Here is a 27,838-nt window from a genome sequence, read left to right as displayed (position 1 = left end):
TCAATGGTTGTCTCTGTCCCATCTGACAGATAAAGACAGTGATGGATGGTCAGTGGGGAAATGGCGTATTTATATTTGGACAGACTTTGGAGAATTGACATTTTAAAATAAAAACTGCTGCAATCAAATCCAATTTACTTGCAACAAAATGTTATTGTGAAAACAAGTAGAATAAAATAACATTTCAGAATTGGGATTCAATTATTTCTCAATTTAATTATAATTTTACAATTTTGTTATATGTCTTAATATGGTCATTCATTTCATAATGTCTTATTTATTATTATTGAACACTGGCTGTCCAGTCAGCACTCAGGATGCAGAGGTGATGCTTTAATGTGAAAAATACCTTGCCGGAAGTATGACTCTTGTTGTGGCTAGCGGAACTCACCGGCTATATCATCTGTGCGGTAGCTGCGCCGCGTTGCACGTTGCTAGTTAGTTGCAATGTTGTAGCTATTAGCACGAGAGCCATTCCTTCGCTGGGAGGGAGTCCTGCCTTTTAGTTTGACAAACCTACGGAGTCCGTTCTCAGCCATTTACAGTCCGTTCAACAGCCAACTACCGGCCAACAGAAATTACTCAACAAAATACTTGCTAGCTTGTTGTCTTTCTCTTAGCCTCCTAGCCTATCCAGCTAGCTAGCTAGCTAGCCGCTAGCGTTCTACCGTCTCCTCCCTCACTGCGAACCGTGTCCTGCCCGGCTGGAGGACCATGGCGATGAGACAGACTCCGCTCACCTGCTCCGGTCACACCCGGCCTGTGGTTGACCTGGCCTTCAGTGGAATCACTCCATATGGCTACTTCCTCATCAGCGCCTGCAAAGGTGAGACCAGCGGACAGTATAAGTTAACAAAGATTAACGTTAACTGTTGTAAACGTTTAACGTCAGACACTCGAAGTGGCTCCAAGACGTGAATCCAGGCCGATAGCTTCACTCAGCATCCTCCCTGGTTTGTGAGACACAGTTGAACCTGTATTTCCATTTGTTCAGTGAGGCTCACTACCACTGGCTTGTTATCAGTTTTTATTATCGTAACGTGGTCAGTAAAACCCATAAATTAAGATACTGCTCTCCTTTTAGAATTTGGCTTCCTGTAAGCTGCAGTTGCATTGCTAAATCAGACGTTATCAGAGTGAGTCAGTCTTTGGCTCGTCTAACAGACACCTGTTGACAGCAGTGTCCGTGGGTTTTGATGCTGCTGTCACACCGCTCTAAGATGTAACACTTTTATGCTCTCTGTTTGTGTTTGTCAGATGGCAAGCCCATGTTGCGCCAGGGAGACACAGGGGACTGGATTGGAACGTTTCTGGGTCACAAAGGCGCTGTCTGGGGAGCCACTCTGAACACAGACGCCACCAAAGCAGCCACCGCCGCCGCCGACTTCACAGCGTGAGTGCACAGTCCAGTTCTGTGAGGGGCTAGCAGACTCTTGCCTACCTTGAAACATGTCTAAAATGATCCATTCATTTCAGAATACATCTCTGTATCTTTAGACTTAAGAATATCATTACTCTGACTGCTGTATAACCTCAGTCTACACATGATTTAGTCAATGATTTGATTTCAGATGAACAGAGGTAAGGATATCTTAACACACTGTTTCCTTGCCAGATATGCAAATTACACACGTTCAGTAAATCAAATTAGAAGTAATTGGTAAATTAGAGTGTGGGTTTTAGGAAGAGGCAGTGTTTGTCCTCTGAATGCAGTGATTGGTGTGTGCCAGAGATTGAAGAACAGTCTTTTGAACTCTGGGTTTAAAACAGGGTTATATTAAATGTAGGCACCTGTTGAAATACATGAAAGAACTGTACCGTTGCAGTGGAGGACATGTTATTCCGTTGCAGTCCTCGTGTGTGGTAGCTCAAAAGGCAAAAGAATAAAGAAAGAAGAGTGATTCCACTTCTCTCAAAGGTTGCATCACTTATTTTGCGTAACATATTTTGCTATTGCTTGCTTATCTCAATGGTTTAATTTATGTGCATCTTCAAAACTACCCCCACTTCTCATTAAGCAACACTCAGCTGTTGATCAGCAGTTTAGCAGTGGGGCAGTGACAGCTGTACTGAGATCATCTGTTATGTCCATCGTTATAAATCTTTGTTTGGATTCCTGTGTTATTTGTATTTTGTTACTTGTGTGTTTTTTTTTTTTCCATGGATGCCTTCTTTTTATGTCTCTTTTTAACATGTCTGGATCATCCTACTTTGCTTTTTTAAATCACTGAACAAATCCTGCTCTCAAACCCATTGTATGCAAAAATGTCACTGCAGCTATAAATTCTATTGTCAGTTAATAGATGACCTCTTTGCTTTCCAGAAAGGTGTGGGATGCAGTGAGTGGAGACGAGGTCCTCACACTGGCACACAAACACATTGTCAAGACTGTCAGCTTTACTCAGGTCAGTGCAGGTCTTGGGTGTGGGTGAAGTGTTCAAAGAACATGATTATGAATCCCACTGTTTCTGTACATATCCTGAATGTTTTTTATCTTGGTAACTGTTACCCTGTAACTCTGAGAGCCACGTGGCTTTACAAATTAATGACCTAACTAGCTTCATTAGGAGGAGACAGATATTTTTTTTAGCACAATAACTCAAGAACAATACATGGTAAAAACTTCATACACCACAGTTTGCCCACGTTGAGTAGATGAGCTGATTAGACTTATGTTAGGACTCTTAATGATAATGATTTATTGGCAGATTTATAAAACTGGTACTGTTTCTCAACATACCTCTGCTTCTCCTCTTCAGGACAGCAACTGTCTGCTGACTGGAGGAAATGATAAGCTGCTGCGCATCTATGATCTTAGCAACCCTGAAGCAGGTGAGTCAAAGAGGAAACTTGCTTATTTAAAGACACATTTAGACATTTAAATGTAAAGTGGTGTATTTTGTCGGTTTCAACATGCTTCCCTTTTGGGTTTCTTTGTCATTTCCTGTAAATTGTGCTCCAGTCAGTGCGGTAGTGCCCTCTACTGGAGACAGGTCTCTTAAAATCAGTGGAATGTGAAAGTGAATTATGAAAAAGAAGAAATGACACAAAGTTATCCCAGTCAAACCCTGAGTTTTCTATTATGTCATGTTTGTCTTATGTGATTAACTGACTGTTGAATCTTCACGTCTTTCAGCACCACAGGAGATTGCAGGTCACAGCTCAGCCATAAAGAAAGCTTTGTGGTGTAATGATGACAAGCAGATCCTCTCTGCTGCTGAGGACAAAACCATACGGTCAGTGAAGTGGTTTCTCGTGGTTTACCTTGTTTGTGTGTCAGTGGTCAGATCTGACTGTATGAGACAAACTTAAACTCATCATCTAGACTCAGCTTTGTGTATCCACAGAGACATTGTTTGTCTAACAAGTCACTACTCTGACAGCAAACACACCAGAGACCTTTTGGACCCTTTTACTTCTGTTATAGGCTGTGTCTGTGTGTATGTGTGTGTATCCAGGCTTTGGGACAGGAGCTCCATGGAGGAGGTGAAAACACTGACGTTCGACACATCTGTGAGCAGCATGGAGTACATGGCTGATGGAGAGATTCTTGTGATTACATATGGAAAGACAATCGCTTTCTACAATGCTCTGAGGTACATATGGCAATATCCCATACTGATGGGAATAAAATGTGATTCTAGATTTAGAGCCATATCGGAACAGTTAAATCTCTTACCTTTTGTTCTTTTGTTTGCAAACAACATAATTATGCATTACTAGTTGTCCTACTTGGCCCAGTGGTATCAAGACACACTGATACTTGTAGCCTTAACTAAGTTCAGGATTAGAATGATTTTCATTTTATAGGTTTGCATGGTTACAAAGCAGATTTAATCCAACAGGAAATATACAAACTACTCTTGTGCCCTCCTGAGTATTGCTGGCTATCTGATATTGTTACATCTATTTACAATATTCCAGCCTGGACCTGATCAAGACTGTGGAGGCCCCAGCTCCCATTAACTCAGCCTCCCTCCACCCAGAGAAGGACTTCTTTGTTGCCGGTGGAGATGACTTCAAGCTCTACAAATTTGACTATAGCACTAAAGAGGAGCTGGGTAAGCAGTAGAGAAAACTTTTTTCCAAGACTCTGAATCATTGTACAGGGTTTCCTTCAGGAATTTGGGTAGTGGTAGGAAATCCTGTTGTAAGGAGGATTTGCTTCTGTTAAGAGTGCAAGCTGTTTGCTGGCTAGACTTACTGATGGGGTCCAGTTGTGCATTTTCAGTTATTATTTCAGTATGATTTTTATCTTAGTATGTCCTCATAAGGATGCTATGTGCCAGGGTACTGTGGGAGAACTTGCAAACTACATATTTCTCTAGATCCAGCTTGGAAGGAAGGAATGAATGACTTGCTTTCATTGTGTAAGGGTGAAGTTTGTTTTTTCATTTTTAAAGAAAAAACTATATTCTTAAAATGCAGAAAGCATGTTCAGTACATCCCAAATCCTAAAAAGGTTTTACAGTTGATTCTTGGACATATTATGTGGTCCATTTAAAGCCCATTTTACAAAAATGAAAAAAGTAAAACAAGGTATCCAAATGACAAGTGGTCAAAATATTTCAGTCAGTCTTTAACCACTCCATTCATTATTGTTGCTGCTTTTCCTGTCTGCAGAGTCCTATAAGGGGCACTTTGGTCCAGTGCACTGTGTGCGCTTTAGTCCAGATGGCGAGCTGTATGCCAGCGGCTCTGAAGACGGCACCCTCCGACTGTGGCAGACGGCGGTGGGGAAAACCTACGGCTTGTGGAAGTGTGTCCTTCCTGGTAATACTCCTAATTTACTGCTGGTCACAGGACCTGCTATACATTCTAAAAACACTGGTTATATTCAGTTTTTTAAAAGACTGGAAAGCTATTGTTGATATGATAAAGCAACACAGTAAGATAAGTAAAATCTATATACAGTGTACACACCCTCTGAACTCTGAAACCTAACAAATTCAACCGACTGCCTTTATAAATAAGATATAATTGAGGTTCCTATATAATGTAATGTTCCAGCAGTGCTGGTGTATCAATTACCAATGAAACATGTCAGTATTAAAGAGAAAGATACAACTTTCTTACCAAAATGATAAAGGGCCATGTTGCAAAAATATCCGCTATCTAAATGTAAGGAATTTCGGTTGTGCTTTTTTTTAAAATCGAAAACGGATGATTATACAGTCAAAAATGATTGAAATCAGTGTTTTAGCTTCCTCTGTAGAATTCCAGTCTATAGATACACTTTCCTATGCATCCATTACTGACAGGATATCGGAGTAGTGTAATTGCATACAGAGAGCCATCAGTGATGGAAATCAAGAGATTGTGCTGTCAGAGTACCAGTCAGGAGGCAGAAAAGCTCTTTGGCATACTTGGCTCTCCAAATAGCTAAAATGGACAAGTCACCTGGTATTACTCTGACTAAAATATATGAAGCCTTGTTGTGCTTCATTTCTTTTGCATCAAATTTAGTAGTAGAGTTGCAGTTTAGAATTCATTAGCAGAGATTCAGTAGCATTAGTCTTGACAAAGCTTGTCTGGAGCCACAGAGGACATTATATGACAGTTTTTCCAGCGAGAGTAGAACTCCTCATGATAAATAAACTGATCATGTAAAATCAGTAGGATACTCCTTTTAAAGGCGCAGTTCTCTCTCTCTCTCTCTGTGTGTGTGTGTGTGCGTGTGTGTGTGTGTGCGTGCGCGTGCGTGGACATCCATGACTGTATGCTCCTTTGTGCACTGATGATAAACATGTACACAGACACTCATGTAGTACTGTGTGTACATCTGGCATGCACCCTCTAAGAAGTATATCAGGGATCCAAGGCTATAGGAAAAGTACATTTGAAAAGGAATTGTTTGGTTAATTGACAACTCTCAGGTTAGCGCTCTTAGCCTTATTTGTGCCTTACCTATATCCCACCTCAGCTCCACTTCCTCTGCCTAAATGTGTATTTTATGGCTCCAAAAAAATGATTGAATTCTGAATGGTGAAGCAACACTCCAGGCTTTAAAACATCCACTCAACATTTAGCTGACACCATCCTGTGGTTAAAGAAATGATCTGAAAAATGTGGAAACTGTGATGGAAACCTGCCAGCAGCAGCTACTTCAGGATGCTTTGCTTGTTTCTTACATCAGTGGTATTGTGGGATTTTTGTTCTTTAATTAATTTAATTAATCATCTTATGTTTTTGTCTTGCGTTTCTCCTCAGAGGACCTGGGGGCAGAGAACTCTGAGCAGTTGTACACCTCGACCCCTGAGATCAAAGCCTGAGGAGAAAGCAGTGCTGTTTGGAAAACAGGATGAGAAGAAAAAAGGAAGAAGGAAAGGAGGCAAGTGGAGAGGTGTTCCAGTGTGTTCTATCAGGCCCCAGCAAGGAGCAGAGTCCAGAGCGTCTCCATCCATCAGGAAAAGATGTGGATATTATGACTGCCCTGTCTGTCATAGACCAACCATCTCTCTCTCTTACTCTCTCTCTCACTCACACACACACACACACTGATTTTATGCAGTCATATGGAGAGTATGGGTTGGGGAACAAAGCAGTAGAGCTGTGAATGTCTCATCGCTGCCTGCTTTCTCTCTGATCAGCCCACATCTGTCTGTCTGTGGAAACTTATTTTAACTTCCCCCAAACCACAAAATTTTGGTTTCAAAATTAAAGTAATGAATTAATGAACTGGACCAATGCTTTTGTTTTCAGTTCATAGTTACAAGAATACTGGAGGCAGTGGCACAGTTTGTGCTTTGGTTTAAGGCCATTTAATTTCTTCAGAAAACTTGCTTTGAGTATTTGCTGCTGTTGTACTGGTTGAGTATATAAAGTTAAGTGTCCAAATAAAAGAAGATTGTTTAGTGACAAAGTGGAAAAGGAGGAAATGTCCTTGGGTTTTTTTTTTTTTTTCCATTTTTGGGTTCTGTCTTTATTTGTGTCCAGTGATAAAATAAACAAATGCATTACTGTTTTATTTGTAAGTAATGCATAACAGGCAAACTGGGTTTAGTGTTTTGGTGTTATTTCTTATTTTTCATCTCTGTCTGCTGGTGAGTGGGATTATGTAGGCATTTTATAAGCCGATCTTTCACAATAAGAGGTAACATCATCTGTAAAACAAATACAAAATGATAGTGCCGTTACCAACAGACTGACTCCTGTTGTCAGCAGTCTAGTTTATCTTCACGTACTCGTCCCGATTGAACAGCGTGTCACAAACTCGTGACGTGCGGTTCGTTTTCAGTGCGCGTTCCACCAATGAGGGAGCTTTTTCTAAGAACGCCTGGCCAATAGGATCCCGGTCTCTGCCGGCAGTCACTTCCGGCCGGTTCATCCCCATGAGTGGCCAGAGCCCGGTGCAGATTTTACACGAAACAGCCCCTCATCAAGCATTACTTTCATTTCTCTATTCTTCTTCGTGGAGGAGGAAGCGAAGCAAGAGCAACGACAGCGAGTCGTTTTATTTTTCTTTATTCGTTCCTCTTTTTTTCTTAGAGGCACACTTCTTGCCTCCACAGCTTATACATTGCTTTACGAATCAAATCCAGTAAGAGGCGCTGGTTAGCCGCCGTGCTGAAATCAAACCTCCCCTCCGTTTATTCCATTTTCCCTCTCGGTATTAGCTAGCTAACTTACCCAGGCGACGGTAACTCTCTCCCTCCATCCGCACGCCGACATGCCGGAGTACCTGGACGACCCGTCTGTGCTCACCAAGGACAAGCTGAAGAGCGAGCTGCTGGCTCACAACGTAGAGCTCCCGAGCGGCAACCCGACCAAGGACGTGTACGTTCAGCTTTATCTGAAGAACCTGACCGCTCAGAACAAGAAGCATGTCACGGCCACCACTTTGGACGCTTTTCTCCAGCGACGAGGAGCTGCCGCCGCCCGTGGTCTCCAACAGAAGTCGCTCATCCGGCAGAGTGAGTTTGTTTTCCCGTTAAATCCGTTTTATCTGTAAAAAAAAAAAAAAGTGGCACAGCACCTGAAAGCAGGGTGTTCAAGTTTCGGTAACCCAAAAGCAGTGAATTTGTTTTTCTTGGAGTATTGTAGTTCTCTGATTTACTGTGTTCACGTGCCAAAATAAATAAACCTAACGTACGGCTTTAAACAACCATTTGACAACTGATTACTCGCCAGTAATGCAGACTCCAAGTGTCCAAAATAATAACTGATCAGAAGAACAGTTGCTTCAGACGACTTAAAACTTTTGATCAACGTGCAACAAACCTCAGCTAATCAATGACCCAGCTGTCCTTTCAGTGTAAAATACACATGTGCTTTAATCTGACTCCTGTCACTCATCACTTCCCCCAAAAAAGTTTTGTTTTTTCTGTATCACAGCTGAGAGAAGAACTGCAGTGTTTTCAGTTGTCACCTTAAACACATCATTTTGTCAGACATTTTCTTTGGTACTCCCCTGGTGGTCCTAGGACCCCAGTCTGGACATTCATGGCTCTAATCAAAAGACTAATGAATGGGTCTGTGGTCAGACCCTGATCACTTCAGCACCACTAACCAGATTCACACGTGTCAGCTTTCACTTCCCCTCCTAAAAGTGTCCCGCTTTACTTCAGCTCTAACAAGCGTTTTCACTATGATAAAGACGGCAGCCTTAGATTTCTCTGCTGACTGAAACAGGTCTCTTTATCTGTAGTATCTGAGGTGCAGACCGGGCGGGGTTTCTCTCCAGTCTGTTAATCATTCGCTCTTTTAACATGATAATTTAATCAGTTTGTGTTATGAGGCCATTTGAATGGACGAATAGAGACGCTGCTTTATGCCCACATACAGATAAAGAAGCTGATAGGTGACTGTTGTTTGTAAATGAATGAATGGGTTTTCTGTTGGGGAGGAGTATAGAAACTGTTTTGCACTAAATTTCAAGCTTTTTGTTTTGAAGGTCTCTCAGTATTCCTCAGCTGTTTTAATGATAATAATCCCCCCTCTGCATACTACAGAGCAGGTCAAAGATTTTCCTCTGAAGCAAAAGTCTGCTGACTTGAAGTGTGCCCCAAAGTTGGGATTATATAGTATTTCCATGTGAAACTATGTGGCATCATTTGAGACCTGTTTCCAGGGGATTTAAATACAGCTGCAATGTAGAGAAGATGAGGGTGGCAGCTTAGAACAGGTTCTGTTATTTGAGTTCCTCTGTGTTTACTCCCTGCAGTTTTCACAGCTAGCAACTGAGCATCACAGGTTACCAGAGCGCTAAGGTTAGGGCGTGGTATACTGGTATATACCCCTCAGTACTTGTACTGACAGAGACGTGTCTGTAACTCATTTTGATAAAGTAAGAACATGTTTTCCATCATGTTATTGTGTTGTTCCCTTTGGAACATTTTAGAAACTCTGACAGTTGGTCATCATGTTACCAGGACCTTTGCTGTTTACTTCATGCTTGACTTGAAATGAATGGAACTTTTTTCCTTTTTAAAAAAAAAACAAAAACGGTCACATTTTGACTCTTTTATCAAGAGAACGCTCAGTGTTTTTACTTCATATTTAATGGCTTGAGTAAAAATGAAAACATAAGAAGACATAAATTCAGAGGAGAGAGGAAAGTGAACCAAATGAAGTGTGCAGTTTTTTCCACACTAGGGCAGTGTTCAATCAGTAGCTTGTGGAGTGATGGATTACATTTCATAAGCATATTTAGAAATGTTTTACTAGTGAATACATTTTTGGTTCATTTTCACATTTTACTTTTTTTCCCCTTACATTTCTTAAGTTTTCATGATTTTTTTTTCTTTGATATTATTTTTCTTCTATTTGTTCATTTCATGCATACGTTGTCTGAATTTCGTTTTGATGTGAGTTATCCTCATCCTGTACTCTTCCATTGTTTATTTACATACGGTTTTCATAAACTGTGAATTCCTTGTCGCCTAGAGGTTGGATTCATGCTCACTGTGTTGATTAATGTTAAATGTGTTTCGTGCTGAAACTGTTGCAGTGTTGCTGTAGGTCTGGCATTCCCAACAGGTGTGCAGCAGAGGAGGGGTCTGGTTGTGATGACAGAATGAAAGGTGTGAGCCAAACGGAGTTGTTGAATGAGAAATGACACGTCAGGCCTGTGGGAGGAGACAGCGTGCAGTGTTTGTCTCGTTGCCTGCTGCTTGTAGTGAAGAAAAGCATCTGTGTGTACAGGTGTCACGCTGCTTATTTTCCTCATCTGTGCAGATTTCAACTCATGTCTCTTCCTCTGTATTCAGAGCTCCTGTGGTCAGGTAAAGGTCACCTGACTGTTAGGTTAGAGCAGTCGCAGCTCTTTGTGTGCTGTCAGGTGTGGACAGTGAGGACCATCAATCTTTCATGAGTTTCAGGTGATTTAAAAAAAAAAAAAAAAGCTGAGGGTGGGGGTGGGGGTGGGGTTTATAAAGGGAACTTTGAATCTCTCATTTGTAAAGTATATGATATGACTGAGATAATGTAAAGGTGTGTAGTGAGAGGAATGCTGGGAGGTGGTGCACCGACCCTGACTGTGTTTAAACAGATAAAGCTCCGCCCCGGAATTACTGTTGGTTTACACTAACCCTGTTTACTGTCTCTGACTACACACACTACACATTAAAGAGCCATCTGCAACAAGTCAGTACATCCTTCATTAAGACCGTTGTGCCACCTTGTAATGGAGAACATTTCCATTATAAAGGCAGATGTGGAATAACCGGTATTACCGGAAAATCGTCCAATTTTCACCTGTACAGAAAATGAAAATCTGCTGCTATCGACAGCAGCGATCTGATCTAGCTCTTAACATTGTAGCCGCTCTGTCTTGGAGTACAGTAGCTGTAGTCAGCTTGTTTACAGCAGATACAGTGTGTGATACAGTCACTTTGTCCAGCTGTTTGCTCAGCACAGGGTTTCCCTGGGAAATAGTTTAGCAGGGGCCGTTAGTTAACCAAACCCTGCTGTGCCTCGTCTCATGATCACTTTAGATGACCGCTTTAACAGCCATCACACTCAGGGAGTGTCTGGTATTTGTTGTATGAAATTAAACCTCTGCATTTTTTTAATATTTTATCTCATAAGAGTGGAATTGCATATTCTAATACAAACAGTCACCCAGGAATGACGAGTGTGTCTGTGAGTTTGAGAGCAGTTGCTGCAGGCGTCTTATTGGATTTGGCGTCTTCATTGAGGAAATACTTTTCACCAGAAAAGGACTTTGAACTCAGACTGGTACCACGTGTGTGTAGTAAAAAGTCAAGGGCTGTTGAAAGGCACCGCTTGTGTGTAATTAGTTTGTCCTTTGTTTTCCCAGGTACCTTTGTATTGTTGAGGTTGTTTATCTTCTGAAACCTGATGCTCACGTGTGAGTGATTACAGGCTGCTGGTAGGAGGTGCAGGTAGAGGTGGAGTTGGGCACGTTGGTCACAAATTCATTCTTGACATTTTTGAAATAGTTAGCTGAAGTGAAACATAAAGGCTCACATACTTCTGTGTCTTTTAACACTGTGTGTGCTGAAAAGATTTAGAAGAATTAGTTGTGAAGTATGAAGAATGTGTGACAGCAGTAATGCAAAGTTGACAGAGTAAATCATGGCTAACCTCACATACTCCATTGTTACTCAGCCAAGCAGTGAGTTACATCACGCAGCCACAGGTCCTGGCAGGCCTCACCCTCAGACTACTCCATCTACGCTATAGTGAGCAATTGTAAAGGAAAGTCTGACCGTGTTTGCAGTGAGTTTACTTCATAGAGCTTCGGGCCGAGCCAAGCTGTGAGCTCAGAGTGGAGTTATGTCTTTTAAAGGCCAGGGTGTGGTCAGCAGAGAGAGAGAGGAGGAGGGGGAGTACAGACGCCGTCTTCCCACCATTTCTTCTCCCAGTCTCTCCAGCCAGGCCTGCTCTGATTATGAAACAGTCTGGCTCATGTCCAGACCAAACCCCCGCTCAGGGCCCACTGCGAGCCAGACGCTCTCTGTGCGTCTCTCACATTTAATACATGCTGTGTGAACCGCGACAGCACCTCACCACTCGAAGCTGAGCATATTATCTTTGCATTCCTCACATTTTCCGTGCGTTTGTTTCCAGCTGAATGAACTGCGGAGCGGCGCTTTAGCTCCAGACGTTCAGTCATTTTGAGAGTGCACCTTTTGTGGTCATGCAAAGAATTACAATAAGTAGTTTTGGTTAGGTGTTTTTGTTTGTCTGCTCAGCTGGGCTCAGTCTGACAGCAGAGGGTCTGTACTGGCATCAAAACAGATAGATGCAGTCTGTAATATTGTTTTCATTGTCACTATGTCACCATTATGACACTAAGAGGGGAGTAATGATTGCTACAGCTACATGTAGGGGTGACTATGGCTCAGGAGGTAAGAGTTGTCGCCCACCAACCAGAATGTCGGTGGTTCGATCCCAGGCTCCTCCAAGATACTGAACTGAACTGGTATTTCATAAAGACACACAGATGCAGCAAGAATTTCATATATGTGGAACAAATTGCATTGTCTGTGTGCACTTCATAAGAAATTAGAAGAGCTATTATTATCACCCACTGAGCTGGAATCTGCAACAACCACACACAGTTGGCCTGAATGTAGCCTTCATATAGACCTGGTATGTGGAAATGTCAAAGTGAGACTGCATTCAGAAGAAGGTGAAGTGAAAACACAGCATTCTTAAGTCAGCCCACAGTGTGGAACACCATACTGCTGTGTGTGTGTGTGTGTGTGTGTGTGTGTGTGTGTGTGGCATTCTGCCATCTTCAACTTGTGGCTAAAAAAAAAAAAACAATTAGCAAAAGCTGTACAGTGTGGAGACTAAGAATTTGGACAGTTGCACATTTTTTGTTGCTCAGTCTCTAAACTTTAGCTCATTCAGTTTGAAATAAATGAATGGATACTACATTAAAGTGCCATGTATAGTAGGTTAGCATATACCCATGTGCCCAAAGTAAGTGGGCGTTTAAGCGTTTAAAAGTAATTAGACAGATGCACATTAGGTCACACAGAATCGTCTTGGTATTTTGTGCAGGATCCTCTGCAGTCTTTGCAGCCACCCTCAGCTACTGTTTGTTGAGGGGTGTCTTTAGTCTGGTCAACAAGTGGAATGCAGCTCAGTCAGACTGAGATCAGGTGATTGACTCGGCCAGTCGAGGATATTCCACCTCCTCACTCTGAAAGCTCTTTGGCAGTGTGTTCTGGAGCGTCGTCCTGCGAATGACCAAACGTCGTCGATGCGTTTGACTGAATCTGAGCACCAAATGCTTCTGTATACATTTTCATTTAGCCGAAAGAGCCTAAAGAGCAATAACTGTCCAAATACAGTCTGAACTCTATGTGTTCTGCCAGTGGCAAGCTCAACACTTCCTGCAGCTGTTTCAGAGTAAAAGCCGTAACCAGGTCTCTTTGAAGCTTTTACTGTGAAGCAGCTGCAGGAAATGTTGAGCTGAGCTGTGAATCTTTTTAAAGTGTTCCAGTGCATTCACACACACAGAGAGAGAGAGATGGGAGAAGGCAGATTGATGTTGATTGATTGAAGCTGTTGGATGTAACTGTTGACATAAAGCTGAACCTTTCTCAGCTTCATTGTGGAATGCAGTGGGGTAGAGGGGGCAGCACAGGGAGGGTTTGGTTCTCAAACACTTTGATTCTGTTGCTTCTCCAGTCTTTGAACTTGGATTTGTGCACATCCAAAATTTATGACCATGCAGACTGTACACACACACACACACACACACACACACACACACACAAGCACACTGACTACACATGTGTAGATCACATCCACATACACTAGACCTGAATATGAGCACCAATTTTCCAAGTCATATTTTTTATTATTTGATTATTATCTCTATATTAGCTCTGTATGTGTCTGTTGAAGAGATATTATCTCCAGCTGTGAGATGTGAGGCCATGGAAGTCAAGTGGACAGTGTGTGGATTCTGTTGTATTTAGTCTGTCTCTGCCAAGCAGTGAACACCAGCTAACAGCTGTCTGCAGATGTCAGCCTCAACACAAACAGAGCAGATGAATTAGTGAGCAGACTTTCAGTTTCTGTTCTGTCTGTGCTCATAGTGCTCATTATAGTACATTTCTGTGGTTGATTGAATCGTCTGCTGCTAGCAGTCCACATATAGCTATAGAGAATAGCATTGATGATGTAAATCTGCAGTGATGACACCCATGTAAGTGATGGAGGTTGTTTGTTATTCTTGCTCAAATGTCACAACTGTTTTGCATATGTGGGCTTAAAATATATACATGTGTCATGTTGCTCACTTGGCAGGGTGGTGGCAGTGGTTAGCGACTGTCACCTCACAGCAAGAAGGTTTCTGGGTTCGAGCCCTAGGGCTTTCCTGTGTGGAGTTTATATGTTCTCTCCTGTGCCTGTGTGGGTTCTCTCTGGGTTCTCCAGCTTCCTCCCACAGTCCAAACACATGCAGGTTATCTGGTGACTCTAAATTGTCCATAGGTGTGAATGTGACTGTCTGACCCCCTGCTTATTAAGCGGTATAGATAATGGATGGATGTTTGTTGAATGTAGAGGAAGTTAAAGCCTCCGGGGTAAGTTCTGATATTTGTCTGGTATTAGTATTTATCTGATGTGACTGAATCAATAGAGATTGAGTCCAATTGAAACAAATGGACTTTGTGAATTGAAATCAAACCAGAAGCTCAGTACTGATTCCCTGCCCAGGTCTACACCCAGTGTAGTACAGAATAACCACTTACTGCCCTGCAGTCCATGTCATTGTTTGTTTTGGAATATAGGATCTGGGACCTCAGCCACACCAGAACAGAAGCTTGGGCAGTCATGTGTGTGTGTGTGAGCAGTGACACTAAAGATATACTGCTCACTTCTTTTCAGACTTTTCTGCAGCACAGTTCTGTCGTTTGAAAGTGATAGAATTGTGTCAAACATGGCAGCATGTGTGACTTACTCACATCACACTCCAGCAAAACATTTCATGCACGCACACTTTATTTACTCTGAGGCAGAGTCTCGTTTGGTTGCGAGCCAATGAGGAGACAAAGGGCTTCATTTCAGAGGCCGCGGGGCTTCGCTGTGTAATTTCCTGTAGGCTGGTTAGCGAGGGGCTCGTGCCTTCACTACCTGAGCATCAAACGCCTGCAGCATCTGCACAGAAAGTGCTGCTTTTGCCCTCGTCCCCTCTGGCCTCGCTTCATTTTAAAAACTGATGGAATCTGCTTTTCCCAGTCGCGCGCTCGTGTGCACGAGTACACATTTCATTTGTCCAAAACACATCTGTTCATGGATTGTTTGTGAGACAAAGCAGTTGTGGAATTTCCTAAAAATGCCGAACCCACTCGCATGCATTTCCTGCACCATTTAAACAGGCATTCAGTTAGAGTCATTAAGAGCAGCGTCATGTGTAATTAGCAACCTGGTAAACAGGTTCCTCTAACTGTCTGAAGGCTTTCCTTTGAGAGAGGAGGAGGAACAGGAGGATGTCAGGAGTTGCACAGGTGGGCATGGTCAGACACACACTTGCGGATGTGAACAGAGCAGCCATTGTGTTACTATCTGTGTTACCTCTTTTTTTTTTTTTTTTGACTCTCCCTCACAATCCTTGAAAATCATCCCCATGCTGAGAGATGGTCAGGATGAGACAAGAAGTCCTTTTTGTGAGTGTTTGTGCTTTGAAAGTCTCACATGTGAGTATAGTGTCGTCTTAGCAGGCGCTGCACAAACAGCCCACACCCAAAAAACACAGCTGTCTGTCATCTGATTCCTTTGTCTTTACTTGCTGATTACATTGCCTAAGCAGAAAAATAAATGTACGGCAGCCCCTGACCTGACCCTGGTGAGTTTTTTTTAATCATCATTGCATTACCAACCGGGGCCTCCCTGTCCTCCTCCCGCAGAAAGCCACCAGGAAAACGGACAAGGTTCGGCCAGACGAGCTGGATGTGACCATGCTTACCGACGAGGGCCTGAGGGACGAGCTGCTCAAGCACGGCGTGGACGTGGGGCCGGTTGTGGGTGAGTGCTCACATTAGCAGAGACAGCAGCAGGGTCATGTGAGGGAAGAAATGACTCATGTGACATCTGCCCTCCACACACACACACATACAGATCTACACACACACACACACACACACACACTCAGGGATGTGGTGTGCAGGTGCTACACACTTCACACAGGTGATGGTTTTCACAAGTGTCTTTGACATGTTCGCTAACGGAATGCTATTCTGAAAGTGATTACTCTGGAATGTGTTGGTCAGTTAGCTTAAAGGTTAAATATGCTTTTCCTGATTTTCTGTCACTGAACACTAGGTTTCCAACAGCTTTCTCCACTTTCAGTTCATAAGATAAGATAAGATAATCCTTTATTAGTCTCACAATGGGGAAATTTTCATGACATATTCCATAAGGAGCTGCATAAAGAGCCAGTGCAAGATGAATAACACTCATCCATTTGAAATAATCCAGCTGTCTACACCAGCCACAGCTCGTGTGTGTGCCTTTTCGTATACATGGGGCTGTGAGTGCAGAGCAGACGTGTGGATGAACAGATGTACACACTGACACAACCGCAGCTGTCGCTGTTGTGCTGCCAGCGTAGATGAGGTGTAACACAGAAAGCTGTCTCACCTCTCAGTGAATTGGATCATTATGGTCTATATGATTATAATACAATATCATTTTATCATGTTCTATTGTCCAAATGATTAAAAAACCTATAAAATGCCATTTAAGTGTTTTTTGAACAGTTGTTTTATCTGTATAATAACAGAACAGTTCACTGCTTGAAATCAGTTTAATCATGTAAGTTTGCAGTCATTTGCATTTTCATCTTATTAGACCATCAGAAAAATATTATTTGTATTGGACGTAATCTGCCTAGTTGAGTTGAGTATTATCTCAGGCTGCTGTCAGTCGGACATGTTTGTTCCAGTAACAGTGAAACTGAATCAGCTTGTTATCCATCCAGAGGAGGCCGGGCTCACCTACATCACCCCTGTGGCCTCTCTCTGGCCCTCTGTGTTTGTATGAATCACCACAGGCCTGTCAAGATTATAGACACAGTGTTTTTTGTAATTCCCCGTTATCATATGATGGTTTCTAGTTCTTCCTCTCACTAGTTAAATCATCTTGTTCAGGTTTCACTGAATTTCTCTCCTCTGCTCGTTCTCCCAGCGTCCACCCGTAAGCTGTATGAGAAGAAACTACAGAAGCTGCTGGACGACGGTCCTGCGCAGCCACCGCTGCCACAGCTGGTTCTCACTGAGATCGAAGTCAACCACAATGGCAACTCTGAATCAGACCTCTACAGTGACAAGGAGGATGGTAAGAGCAGTGTTACTGATTATTTATACAGACCTGTGGCACATTACAGGTTTATATAATGTTCTTATCAGGCGAGATGTGATGTTATGTAACATTCCAATAGTATAGGGGGGGTTGCGTGTTGTTTCCTGCTATGCTATATTTATCCTATCAGCATATAAGTCTATATTTATTTATTTATCCTATTAAGAGTTTACTGTTTATTTCTTTATTCTATTCTCTATACCTGTTTGCAAGCAGTTGCTGTTGTTGTTTGCAAACTGTCCTGTATGTGCTGCTTCTGTCCATATAAGCTGCTGGAAACTTAATTTCCCTGAGGGAGTCATCCCAAGGGATCAATAAAGTCTAGTCTAAGTCTAAGTCTAAGTCTAACAACATCCATCTATTGTCAGATTTCTGCCCTAACTAAGGTGGGTTTCAGCCCACCATGGAAACCAAAAAAAGTCTCCCTTGTTATATTCAAGAGTCTGAGATGAAAGAGTAAAATCATTACATCAAGAGCTATGTCGTCAAAAAACATCAAACCTTGACAAGAAGTACATATGGAGGTCTTGGAGGTGTTATATGTATTAAATAAATGCACTAACAAGACAGTATGTCAGGCTGAGGTTCTGCCTGCAGTACAGTGAGACGTGCAGTGTGTTTGACAAGGTGAATGATTTATCAAGCAAGTTTCAAGTCAGTGAAGTGAAGCTAATGACTTCCAGGAAGCTAAGAAATGAAAATAAAACCTGTGCTATGCTTTGAAAAGTGATGGATGCTAATGTAAAGTAACAGCTCGGTATGGTGTGGTGTGACTATGCTATGGTTTTTGTGTCAGAAGTGACAGCAGCACCAGAACCAGAGCCTGTACCAGAGCCCGAACCAGCTCCAGTGGTGGAGAGACCAGTGAGGAGCCGAGGGAAGACCCCCGTCACCACCCGCACCCGCAGCAGCCAGCACCACACGGTAAGAAACAGCTGGGAACAGCTCCTTACGCTACCTGTGGAACCTTGAATGGAGGCCGCGAGGGATCACTTATACTTAGGGCTGGGTACCAGACTTTGGTTCCTTTATGGAACCGACCAAAATGCTTTGAAAGATGCCTTGTTTTTCGATACCAAGGAGTTAATCACGTGATCAAGATCTGATAATGCTGCCGGTGATCGGCTGTAACGTTACACCTGGTAGAGGCATGTGACAAGGTCAAAAGCTCCATTTTAGCAAGATTGATGCCAATAGTGCACGATGCAGTGTTTGCTGAGGCAACACGACCAATTTGATGAAGCACTGGAACGCGCACGGAATCAATTTAAGAGCAGAACGTTGCTCCGCGTTCAACTGCACTGACTTATCACTTGTTTGCGACAGTTCTTTGTTGTATTTGTTGTATATTATTTTTATGTTAGAAAAGTGCTTTGAGTGGAAAAATGCCAAAGCTGAAAAATAAAACTTTAGATTTGATAAAATTGGTATCGAAAAAAGTAACATTCAGGAACCGGCATCGGTATTGGCACCGGTATCGATACTGTTTGAACGATACCCAGCCCATATATACTCTATCTGTCATTATAGTGATATTAGTGTGCTTATGCTAAATGTAACTTCTCTGTTGCTGAGCTGGTGAAATGTTTTACCACAGATGTGTGAGAGAGGTTATCTCAGCTCCATGATAGCAGGAGTTTGGATGTTGTGTGTGTCATTCCAGTGCTTTTCTATCTATAAACCTAAATGACAGAGGGGCTGTATATTTCCTGGTGTAATTATGGGGTTGAAAGTCCTGTGCTTGAAAGCAAGTTGTAATGTTTCCATTCTGAGCCACCTGGAATGTGCCACCTTTGATAGTTTTCTGTTGTACAGTAAGTGCTGAGGTTTACCATTTACTGTTATGAGATAAGTGAATATCTGTGAAAGGCCACTTTTGTGTCTGATTGCAAACACACAGTCTTTCCTATACCATGTTTAGTTAATATACTCTGTGTACAGTAAGGGTGTTTTCACACCTAACCTGTTTGGTTCGGGTGGTTCAGGCTGTCAGTCCAACTCTGGAGCAAATTAAACAACCAGACCCAAATCGCCTGGAGAGGGTGGGTCTCGCTCTGGAGTGGTCTCAGCCCAATTCGGAGCAGTTTGCGTGTAATAATCTCCCTAAACAACATAATTGTGCAAAAATCACTCTTAACGTGTGAGTGTGGAGATTTTCCCTGATGCATCAGAAAGTGTAAAACAGTTATGTTTTTGGATTTTGCCAGTTCCTCATTAAAAACTGTAGTGACCACACAGTAACTATCCATCCTCCCCACAAACAAAAGCACATTTCCCATCAGTTTTTGTTGTTGTTGTTGCTCCGTTTGCTTTGCCAGTGTTTGTAGTGTCAAAGAAGGTTTTTGCTCTGTCCACCTCCATGAGGCTGAGCTGCACTTCAGAGGCTGGTGTAGAGTGCGAAGCAGGTAGGATGGGACTCCTGCAGCTGGGCTTGATTATGTAGTTTCCTCTGACATACAGGAAGGGATTTTTTTTTTTTTTTTTTTTTCCCCTTCGTTTTATTGGAGTGCAGTCACACCCAGCTCAGCGTGCATGCTACTCACTGCATGTCAGACTCAAAGCACATGATGTGGATTAGCTGCTGCTATGCGCATGCTGGATACTTTATTCCTCTCCAGCTCGTATGGCTGTGTCTTGCCTCCATCTGGTGTTTTGGTTTTCCTCTGATATTTGCCGTCCATGTTTCCATGCAGTTGTTGTTGTAATCATAAAATCTGGACAGTGAACCCCTGAGAAATTTGCCTTATATTACGTTTTGGCCCATTTTATCATTCTGTTCAGTCATAGATCAGTGCTCAGCAAGTCGTGTGAATAGCCTCTTTAGGAATATAGCAGTGTAAAGTTTTGTCCAGTGTGTGATGGGTGTAATCCAGCAGTGTGTTGTGAGCGGCTCCTCCTGCTGTCCAGACAGAGAATGTACACCTGTTTGGCCTCGAGGAATGAGAGGCACGTGAAAACTGGTGAGCTGGCAACAATAATCTGATATGAACTGAGGAGAAGTGTGTGTGTGTGTGTATGTGTGTATGTGTGTTGAGGTGTTTTCCCCTCTGTGTTTGTAGTGCTGGCATTTTTTTATTCTGTATTCAGTTGTATGTTTTAATTTTCCGTTTGATCTGATTAGATTAAGTTAAGGTAATGAACATGAGTCTTTTGCATGACGTTTAGTTTATTCTCTCCTTCCTGCTGTAAAGTGATATTTGTGCATTTTATTGTAAAGGTTTGTATTGTAAAGCCCTCTGAGACACTTTAGTCATTTTCTGCTGTAGAAATCCACACTGTTAACCTTGACTTTTTCAAGCTCATAATGACAGTTCTCATAGCAAATATAAAGCATTGGTTTGGACAAAGTTTCTACAGCTTTCCTCATTTTAGAAACCGGAAACAGCAAACATTTCAGGTTTACACAGGATGTTTAGCGTCTCTCAGTTAGCATGTCTCAGTTGGTGGTATAATACAATCCACTACAACAACATCATTTATCCTGGATGGTGATAAATGGGAGAAAAGTCAAATGTTGGTATTCTCATTGTCTGCTGTATGTGCATGCCATGTGTGTAGAGAGAGCAGTTGATGGATGAGGAAGATGATGATGATGATGAAGAGCCTGTCTTGCAAGTAAAGCGCAGATCCAGGAGACTATCCAATAGAACGGTGAATATTGTCCCACCCCACCCTCCACCGGTCCCCAACCCCTGACTGAACCCACTGGTGTTCAGTTCCACAGCCACTCCACTCTGATACTCTGCTTACTGTCTCCACTGGTCAGGAGTCTTTATCCACCTATACAGCTTCTGCACAGCTGGCTTCAAAGAGGTGCATGTGCACACGTGCAGCACATTCCCGTCTGCATCTTCGTATATATATTCAAGATTAAGATTAGATTAAAGTATTGAATCTTGAATCTGCAGAAGATAGAAAAACAAAATAAACATCTTTACACACTCCACTGCTCCTGTGGACAGCTTTGTTGCAGGAGCTCATCACAACTCGAAAACTCTTCATTTAAGACAAACACACACATCCCAGATATTCTATACATGTACTTTTCTAGGACTGCTTTTGTCATTTATAACACATTAACATATTTTAAACAGTATTCAAAAGTTTTTACTATAAGCTGTATGATGAATGGGAACTGTAAAGTAACACAGACTTTTATTTATTTATTTTATTAATATGTGTGAGTGTGTAGAGCCGAAGCACAAATCCAGTAAATGAAAATTATTATTAAGTAAGAAAAAACACGTGGACTGCGCTGACCTCTACTTCACAATGATTAAGTTAACTGATGCATGTCTTCTTCTTGGTTGTTGTGAGAGTCGACCTGATAATAACTGCTGATGTAGCCTCACGCTCTTCTAGCCTTAAAAATGACCAGTCAGGAAGCTAAACTCCATCCCACGTGATACTGTGGTTTCAGTGACTATTCAGGCCCCATCACTATTTACAGCTGTCATTGTGTTGTAGAGACACTTTGCCTGTTAGTCTGCACTCAGTAATGAAGGACATTCACTCTTTCACTGTTGTAGGCTTTTGCACCTCTTCTGTCTGACTTGTCTTTTTCTTTCTATAATTGTCACTTTCTGTCCTCATGTCTTTCTGGACTCTTTCTTTATGTCCTAGTCTCTGTCCCAGCAGATAGTGCCTGAGGACCTCAGGCCTGAATTGACAGATCCTATCCAGTTAAAGTCTAACAGGAACATTCACCATAAGTCTGACAGTCCAGCTCAGGCTGAGCGTCACTCCACCTCGTCCAGGCGTGTTCAGGTAGCTCCGGGCCGTGGCGGCCATGTTTGTTCTCTCACTGGTTATCTGGGTGCACTCACTGGCCTGTTGGTTCCAGTGTCTGGTGATCTGTTAAAGAGATGAGTGCCTCCCCTACAGGGATGCACCGTCTCTGGTCGTCTCGTCTCAAACTGCACCCGAGAATGGGCACGTGTAGGCAAGATGTGTGCATTATCCACAAGGCTGATGCTCACAAATGAGTCACATTTCACTCACTTCTTTGTCATGACAAAAGAACTTTGGGGCTGTTTGGTGCTTTGCATTTTCCAGTATCACCCCATGGTGCCATTTATGAAAATTTCTCAGGTTGGTTTCATTTGTTTATGTGGCTGCCTCAGAGTCCAGGAGGGGGAAACTCCCATAATGTCCCATAATGTGGGCCACAAACTGAAGCTCAACCCAGCAGTGAAGACGGTTGTTCTTTGAACCTTTTGAGTTTGGCGTAGCCTCACGGAAGCTACCTCAAACTCACAAGCTCAGCTCTCACTAGAATATTTTACCCTGGACAATGGGGCTGGCACTTGACATCTTTCAACTTTCAAATGTGGGGGAAAAAGTAAAATACAGGAACTGTAATGAATGACCAGTTCAGATTCAGAATTTACAGTGTATAAGCACAATAGATGGTTTGAATTATTTTGCCTTATGATCCAGCAGAAGGCGTCCTTAAAATTTCACCATCATCTTGATCTGTTGACCTATCAGTAAACTAAGTTAGACAATGAAAGTGTAGAACACTAGATAATAACGAACCCAATAACCCGAAGGTTTGATGCTGCTCTGACAGTCTCTTAATTTAAAGCATAATGAGGTGTAAGGTGCCTGTCCTCTGTCTTCTTTAAACTTGTAGGTCCACAGGGAAGAACTTGGACTGAATCTTTCCAAACACAGTAAGAACTCATCCCATAAGCCAGACGCTGTGCTCAACACTGCTCTGCTACAGGTTAGCCTTTTTGTCTGTCTTAGACAAAATCGATTTTTACACAGAATCACACTGGATGTATCCAGAAGGGTTGAGTTGCTCTCCAGTAACAGTTCAATGTGCAGCCACATGCCAGTATAGTCACTAGTCTGTTCACTGAATGGTGCATTGTAGGAAATGTGGTGGTTCAGCTGACCACACACACACACACACTGCACTAATTAAAGGTAAACACCACACATGAGGCTTCTAATCACAGTGAGTGGGTTGATTTTGTGTCACATTCCTTTACCTGTCTGTCACTCACACAACATCTACCCCAGCCATGTAGAGCTCCATCAGCAGCAGCTTCAGCCCTTTGTCAATATCGTACGGGATGTGTTCAGTCCCAGTGCTGCTTCAGACTCTTTAATTCAGTTCAATTCTATGTTATTTATAAAGCGCCGAATCACAACAGAAGTCATCTCCAGGCACTTTTCATAGAGAGCAGGTCTAGACTGTATTCTTTAGATTATTATATTTTCAGTTCCCACCATGAGACAGCACTAGGCAACAGTGGCAAGCCTCAACCAGTTGGGTTGAGAAAGGTGGGTGGGTGGCGGGTAGAGAATAGTGACAGAAGAACATAGAGAGAGAGAGAGAGAGAGAGAGAGAGAGGCTCAGTGCATCATGGGAAATCTCCCTGCAGTCTTGGCCTATAGCAGCATAACTAAGGGATGTTTCAAGCCTGAGCCAACCCTAACTATAAGCTTTATCAAAGAGGAAAGTTTTAAGCCGACTCTTAAAGACACAGACCGTACAGCATAAAACTTGAGAGATTCTCAGATCCACGTGACTGGTTTCTGCACCAATATTAACCTGATTAAGCTGATTGGGCTCTGGCCTGATGTTATCATCCGCCTTTAAAATTTTCTGTTTGGCCACACCAACATTCATCACTTTGTGCATGGGCTTCACAGTGCAGCAAATACTTTGTGTGAGCAATGTAATGTTTGCTTTATAAAGAAGATCAGCTGAGACAACTGATGATATGTCTCATTATGGACAAACTTCTAGCGACTGGAGCAAAAATATGATGCAGATGAATGAACTGCCTCAAAGGAAACCACACCAGATACATACACAGGTGAACTGGTTCTGAAGATCTGCACAGACTTGTACAGTAGTTAAGCTGAGGGTAGATGTGTCGGTGTGTCTGCCCTCAGGTCAGGATATGGTGAGAGTTTAACTGTTGTTGATGCATTGTAACACCAGCTCGTAAACCCGTCGACAGCAATGTAATTAAAAACGAATAATTGTGTATGGACATCTCCACTCATGGTCAAGAGGTGATGTGTTAGAGCTTCAGCCTCCTGCTAGCATAATGATCCCAGCGAGTTCCATGCAGTCAGATAACATTATACAAATTTGAAATTTGGAAAAGAGAGCACTGTTATCAGATCAGTACTCTGTATCAGCTGATGCCCTCAGTGTAGACATCAGGAGAGGAAAAAAGGGTCACAGCTGCAGGCATGAAGCAGAAGCTGCCGCATCATGGCCGGCATAGATGTTTGCATTGTGTCATTTGTTCCTTCATGTGAGACAAGTGACTGAAAACTGCAGCTGATGTAGGCAGGGTGTCAGATTTCTGTCTGAATTCAGATTCATTTTCTTAATCCTGTGTATTTGTGTCGGTGTATCAGGAACCTGAGCCAAGTACTGAACCAGGATTAGGAAAGAGTGTGGCTCACTTTAGACCACATTCTAGGGTGCGTAGAATTACAGTTCTGTAACACTGTAATTAATCACTGAAGCAGTTTATATATAGCGTATTTAGTATAATTGCAAGTTCTACTTTTTTAACGTATTTTTGAACATATATATCTAATAATCTAGTCTGTGTTATGTTTAAGTCAAAGAGAGTGCCTGAAGAACAGAGTCAACTACCAGCTGCCAAGCCTTCATTCCCTCTGGTCCCCCTCACCAGAGTCGACCCAGTCACCTTTAGCCCCATGTGTAACATCTCACCCATTAAGAGTCAGGAGTCCTACTGGAGTGTATCAGACCAGACTGCATCTAAGCCCAGCGGTGTCTCAGCAGCCGGGGTACAGCTCTACTCTATACGTCTGTAGCTGCATTCCTTTCCTTTCTTGTCTCTTTTTTTTTCTGTCCCTCACTCCTGCTTCTCGGTGACACTTTTGTGTGAATGCTGCATTGTGTTTTGTTGGGGTAGTGAAACATGAAGAGCTGAAACTCCTTTATTCTATAGTTCATAGGTTATGGTTGTATTAATGAATTGATCAATTGTGCGTTTGTGTGAGTGCAGCTGTTGAGGGTTTCTGCGGGGACAGTTGTGTGACAGCTGAACTGTTGGCTGCTTATTCATCCTTGACACACAATCGCACACATTGTCTGTGAGCAGGAGGAGCGTGCCCCCTCAGGCACCCTGCTGCATAAGAGGAGGCAGCCGAAAATCAGCAGCTTCCTGTCCGCGCGCGGCCCTGTGAAGACGCACAGCTACACACCCACGCTGTCAGGGGATGTGTTAGAGAGACAGGTAGACTGTAACACTGCAGAGACTCTGCTCTGTGTCACACTCACTAAGTGGTTCAGTAGTAAACACGGGGGGTTGGCCCGAGGGTCACGTGGTGAGAGATGTCTAACATCAGGCAGGGGGGCCCTCTGCTGGTCTAAACATGTACCTGTAGGTGACGGAAGTGATGCACAGTTTTCCTTTGCATCCGAATCCATTGAAAGTCATAGAAAACAAGAAGCCTGATTCTGTTCACTGGTGAGATACATTAATGAATCAGCGGTGTTTGCTCTTTAATACAGTCTCATCGAGGTTGTTTTTGTCCGTAGGTGGAGAAGATCACAGCCAGCGACCAAAACCCAAAAGTGGAGGAGAATGATGTTCTGAAGGAGCTGTTCCCCAATGACATGAACAGTCCAACAGGAATCAGGTAAGTGACAAATGGTTCTTTACTTTTTTTTTTTTGTTATCATTTAATGAGTCTTTTAATTGTCTATAAAATAGTAATCAAAGGCCAAAGTGATGTTTTCAATTCAATTATTTAGTCTGATCAGCATTCCAAAAATCAATTATTATTCTTTATAATTACAGCAGGACACAAGCTGCAAATCCTCTGTGTTTTTTATTTTGAACCTCTGAGCTAACTTCAGAAGAGAGTTTACTCTTTTTCAGATGGAATCATCCTGCAGGTGCATTTATAAATGTAACTTGAGATAGTTTCACTGAAGCAACACAAGCTTAAATCTTGTCTGTTCATTTGAGTTAACACTATAAACCTCCCTCTCAGGAAACAGTGACTCTAAAGTCTTCGTCTCTTGCAGCGCCACCTGTCGACGACCCATCCGAGGAGCCGCCGGCCGCCCGTTGAAGTCCAGTGACCTGTGGAACAACGAAAACTGCCTCTTCTCTCCAAAAACCACCACCAAGACCAGCATCTCCTCTTCCTCTTACACAGAGAGCCGCACTGTCAACAGAGTCACCAGCCTGCCCCCCTCCACCCCCTCCACCGCCTTCACCTCCTCTACCTCCACCTCCTCTTTCACCACTTCCTCCAGGCTCCTGTCCGCAGCTCCCCCCGCAGGTCAGACCAAAGCTTCGCGTCGCAGCATGTCTCTGTGGATTAAGCTGTTCCTGCTGGCCATTGTAGCTGTGTTCCTGTTCTTGGTTTACCAAACCATGGAGACCAACTCCATCAACCCATTTGGCACAGGCACAGAAGTGACCAGTGGCAGCACAGCATAGAGAGAGTGAGCAGAAAGAGAAGCTTTTCTTCTTCTATTTTTTCTTTTTTTTTTTTTTTTTTTTTTTTTTAGTGTGAATCTGCATTGTAGCCATTTTGTTCACGGGTGCTGTGAATTTACCTCTGACATCATCGCCCGTTTGTCCTCAGTTTTACTTCCCCTTTTTTTTTTTTTTCCTTCATTTATGAATCGGTTTCCACTGAATCCCTAAAGAGAAGCGATGTAGCCGTTTCAGTGACACTTCCAGGATCTCCATGACACATGTGAAAGGACAGTACCGCATCTGCTGTTGTTGTTTCGGTTCACCCTTGACCCTTGACCTCACTGTCTGTGAGGTTAAACAAAGCAAGCCACTAATCAACGTTGAGAAACACAAACACAGTAGCTTTGATGGTGATATGTGGACTCTTTGTTGCCATGTTTTGTTCATTTCAGACATGCATGGTGTGTGTGTGTGTGTGTGTGTGCGTGTGTGTGTGTTTGTACTGAATGTGTGTGGTTGAGATATTTTTTCACACTTTGCCTTAGTTTCTGTCTCTGTTAGTCATGAACAGCCTTGAAGATGGAATTTGAACCTATAATTTTGTTTTGTACTTTACTTGACCATCTTTGTTGATGAGACAGAGAGGCTCCTTGTTACAATCAAAATGCTTCTAAATCTTCTTAAAGCCCACACCAATATTTTCTTAATGTTCTCTTATAATAAATTTGAATGTTCCAGTGTATTCTACTTAATCATGTATTCACTGTCTCAAATATTAAATATCCATTCAATAAACTATTATGTTGTTACTTTGCCTGAAAGCGTATGTTAATCATGAGCAAGCAGTTTGTGCAGTGCACTCTTTGTACCAGCTTCTCCTGGACGACTATTTCTTTATCAGTTAATGTGTTGGTAAAGAAGGTTTCTCAGTTAGCTGCAGTGGTATCTAGCCATGAACATAGGTTTGTTGTTAAGTTTTGTGATATCTCTCTCTGAGATTTCTGCCTCCATCCTAATAAAATGGACATGAATGGAATTTAATTTGTGGTACTCGTTGCACTGAAAAATGACAAATCAGCTGTACTTCCACACAGTGTTGCTTTGAGCTA

The 27,838-nt window shown here is 42.6% G+C and overlaps 2 protein-coding genes across 2 annotated transcripts; both read left to right on the top strand.

Moving 5' to 3' along the window:
• The first annotated feature begins 386 nt into the window (after positions 1 to 386).
• Positions 387 to 6,998, top strand: strap (serine/threonine kinase receptor associated protein). The gene is made up of 9 exons (XM_018697221.2): positions 387 to 826; positions 1,258 to 1,393; positions 2,324 to 2,405; positions 2,760 to 2,832; positions 3,137 to 3,236; positions 3,459 to 3,596; positions 3,925 to 4,061; positions 4,624 to 4,773; positions 6,211 to 6,998. Exons 1-9 carry the CDS (start codon positions 715 to 717, stop codon positions 6,270 to 6,272), a joined length of 990 nt encoding a protein of 329 aa, XP_018552737.1. The 5' UTR covers positions 387 to 714; the 3' UTR covers positions 6,273 to 6,998.
• A 311-nt stretch (positions 6,999 to 7,309) lies between these two features.
• LOC108897535 (lamina-associated polypeptide 2, isoforms beta/delta/epsilon/gamma-like) lies at positions 7,310 to 27,538 on the top strand. The gene is given in 12 exon segments (XM_018697220.2): positions 7,310 to 7,849; positions 7,851 to 7,913; positions 15,834 to 15,951; positions 17,113 to 17,262; positions 18,083 to 18,210; positions 20,845 to 20,937; positions 21,910 to 22,053; positions 22,922 to 23,014; positions 24,886 to 25,077; positions 25,395 to 25,529; positions 25,835 to 25,935; positions 26,327 to 27,538. Coding segments are annotated over 12 exon segments (1,818 nt in total). The 5' UTR covers positions 7,310 to 7,669; the 3' UTR covers positions 26,748 to 27,538.
• The last annotated feature ends 300 nt before the right edge of the window (positions 27,539 to 27,838 follow it).

The sequence above is a fragment of the Lates calcarifer genome, linkage group LG18 (genome assembly GCF_001640805.2).
Source record: "Lates calcarifer isolate ASB-BC8 linkage group LG18, TLL_Latcal_v3, whole genome shotgun sequence".
Classification (NCBI taxonomy): Eukaryota; Metazoa; Chordata; class Actinopteri; family Centropomidae; genus Lates; species Lates calcarifer.
Note: the sequence above shows the minus strand (reverse complement) of the source record. Positions and strands in the feature narration are given on the sequence as shown.

Coding starts and splice junctions, on each gene's coding strand:
- strap (XM_018697221.2), top strand. CDS start 715: ATGGCGATGAGACAGACTCCGCTCACCTGCTCCGGTCACACCCGGCCT. Junction 2,833..3,136: donor TCTTAGCAACCCTGAAGCAG/GTGAGTCAAAGA, acceptor CACGTCTTTCAG/CACCACAGGAGATTGCAGGT. Junction 3,237..3,458: donor GCTGAGGACAAAACCATACG/GTCAGTGAAGTG, acceptor GTGTGTATCCAG/GCTTTGGGACAGGAGCTCCA.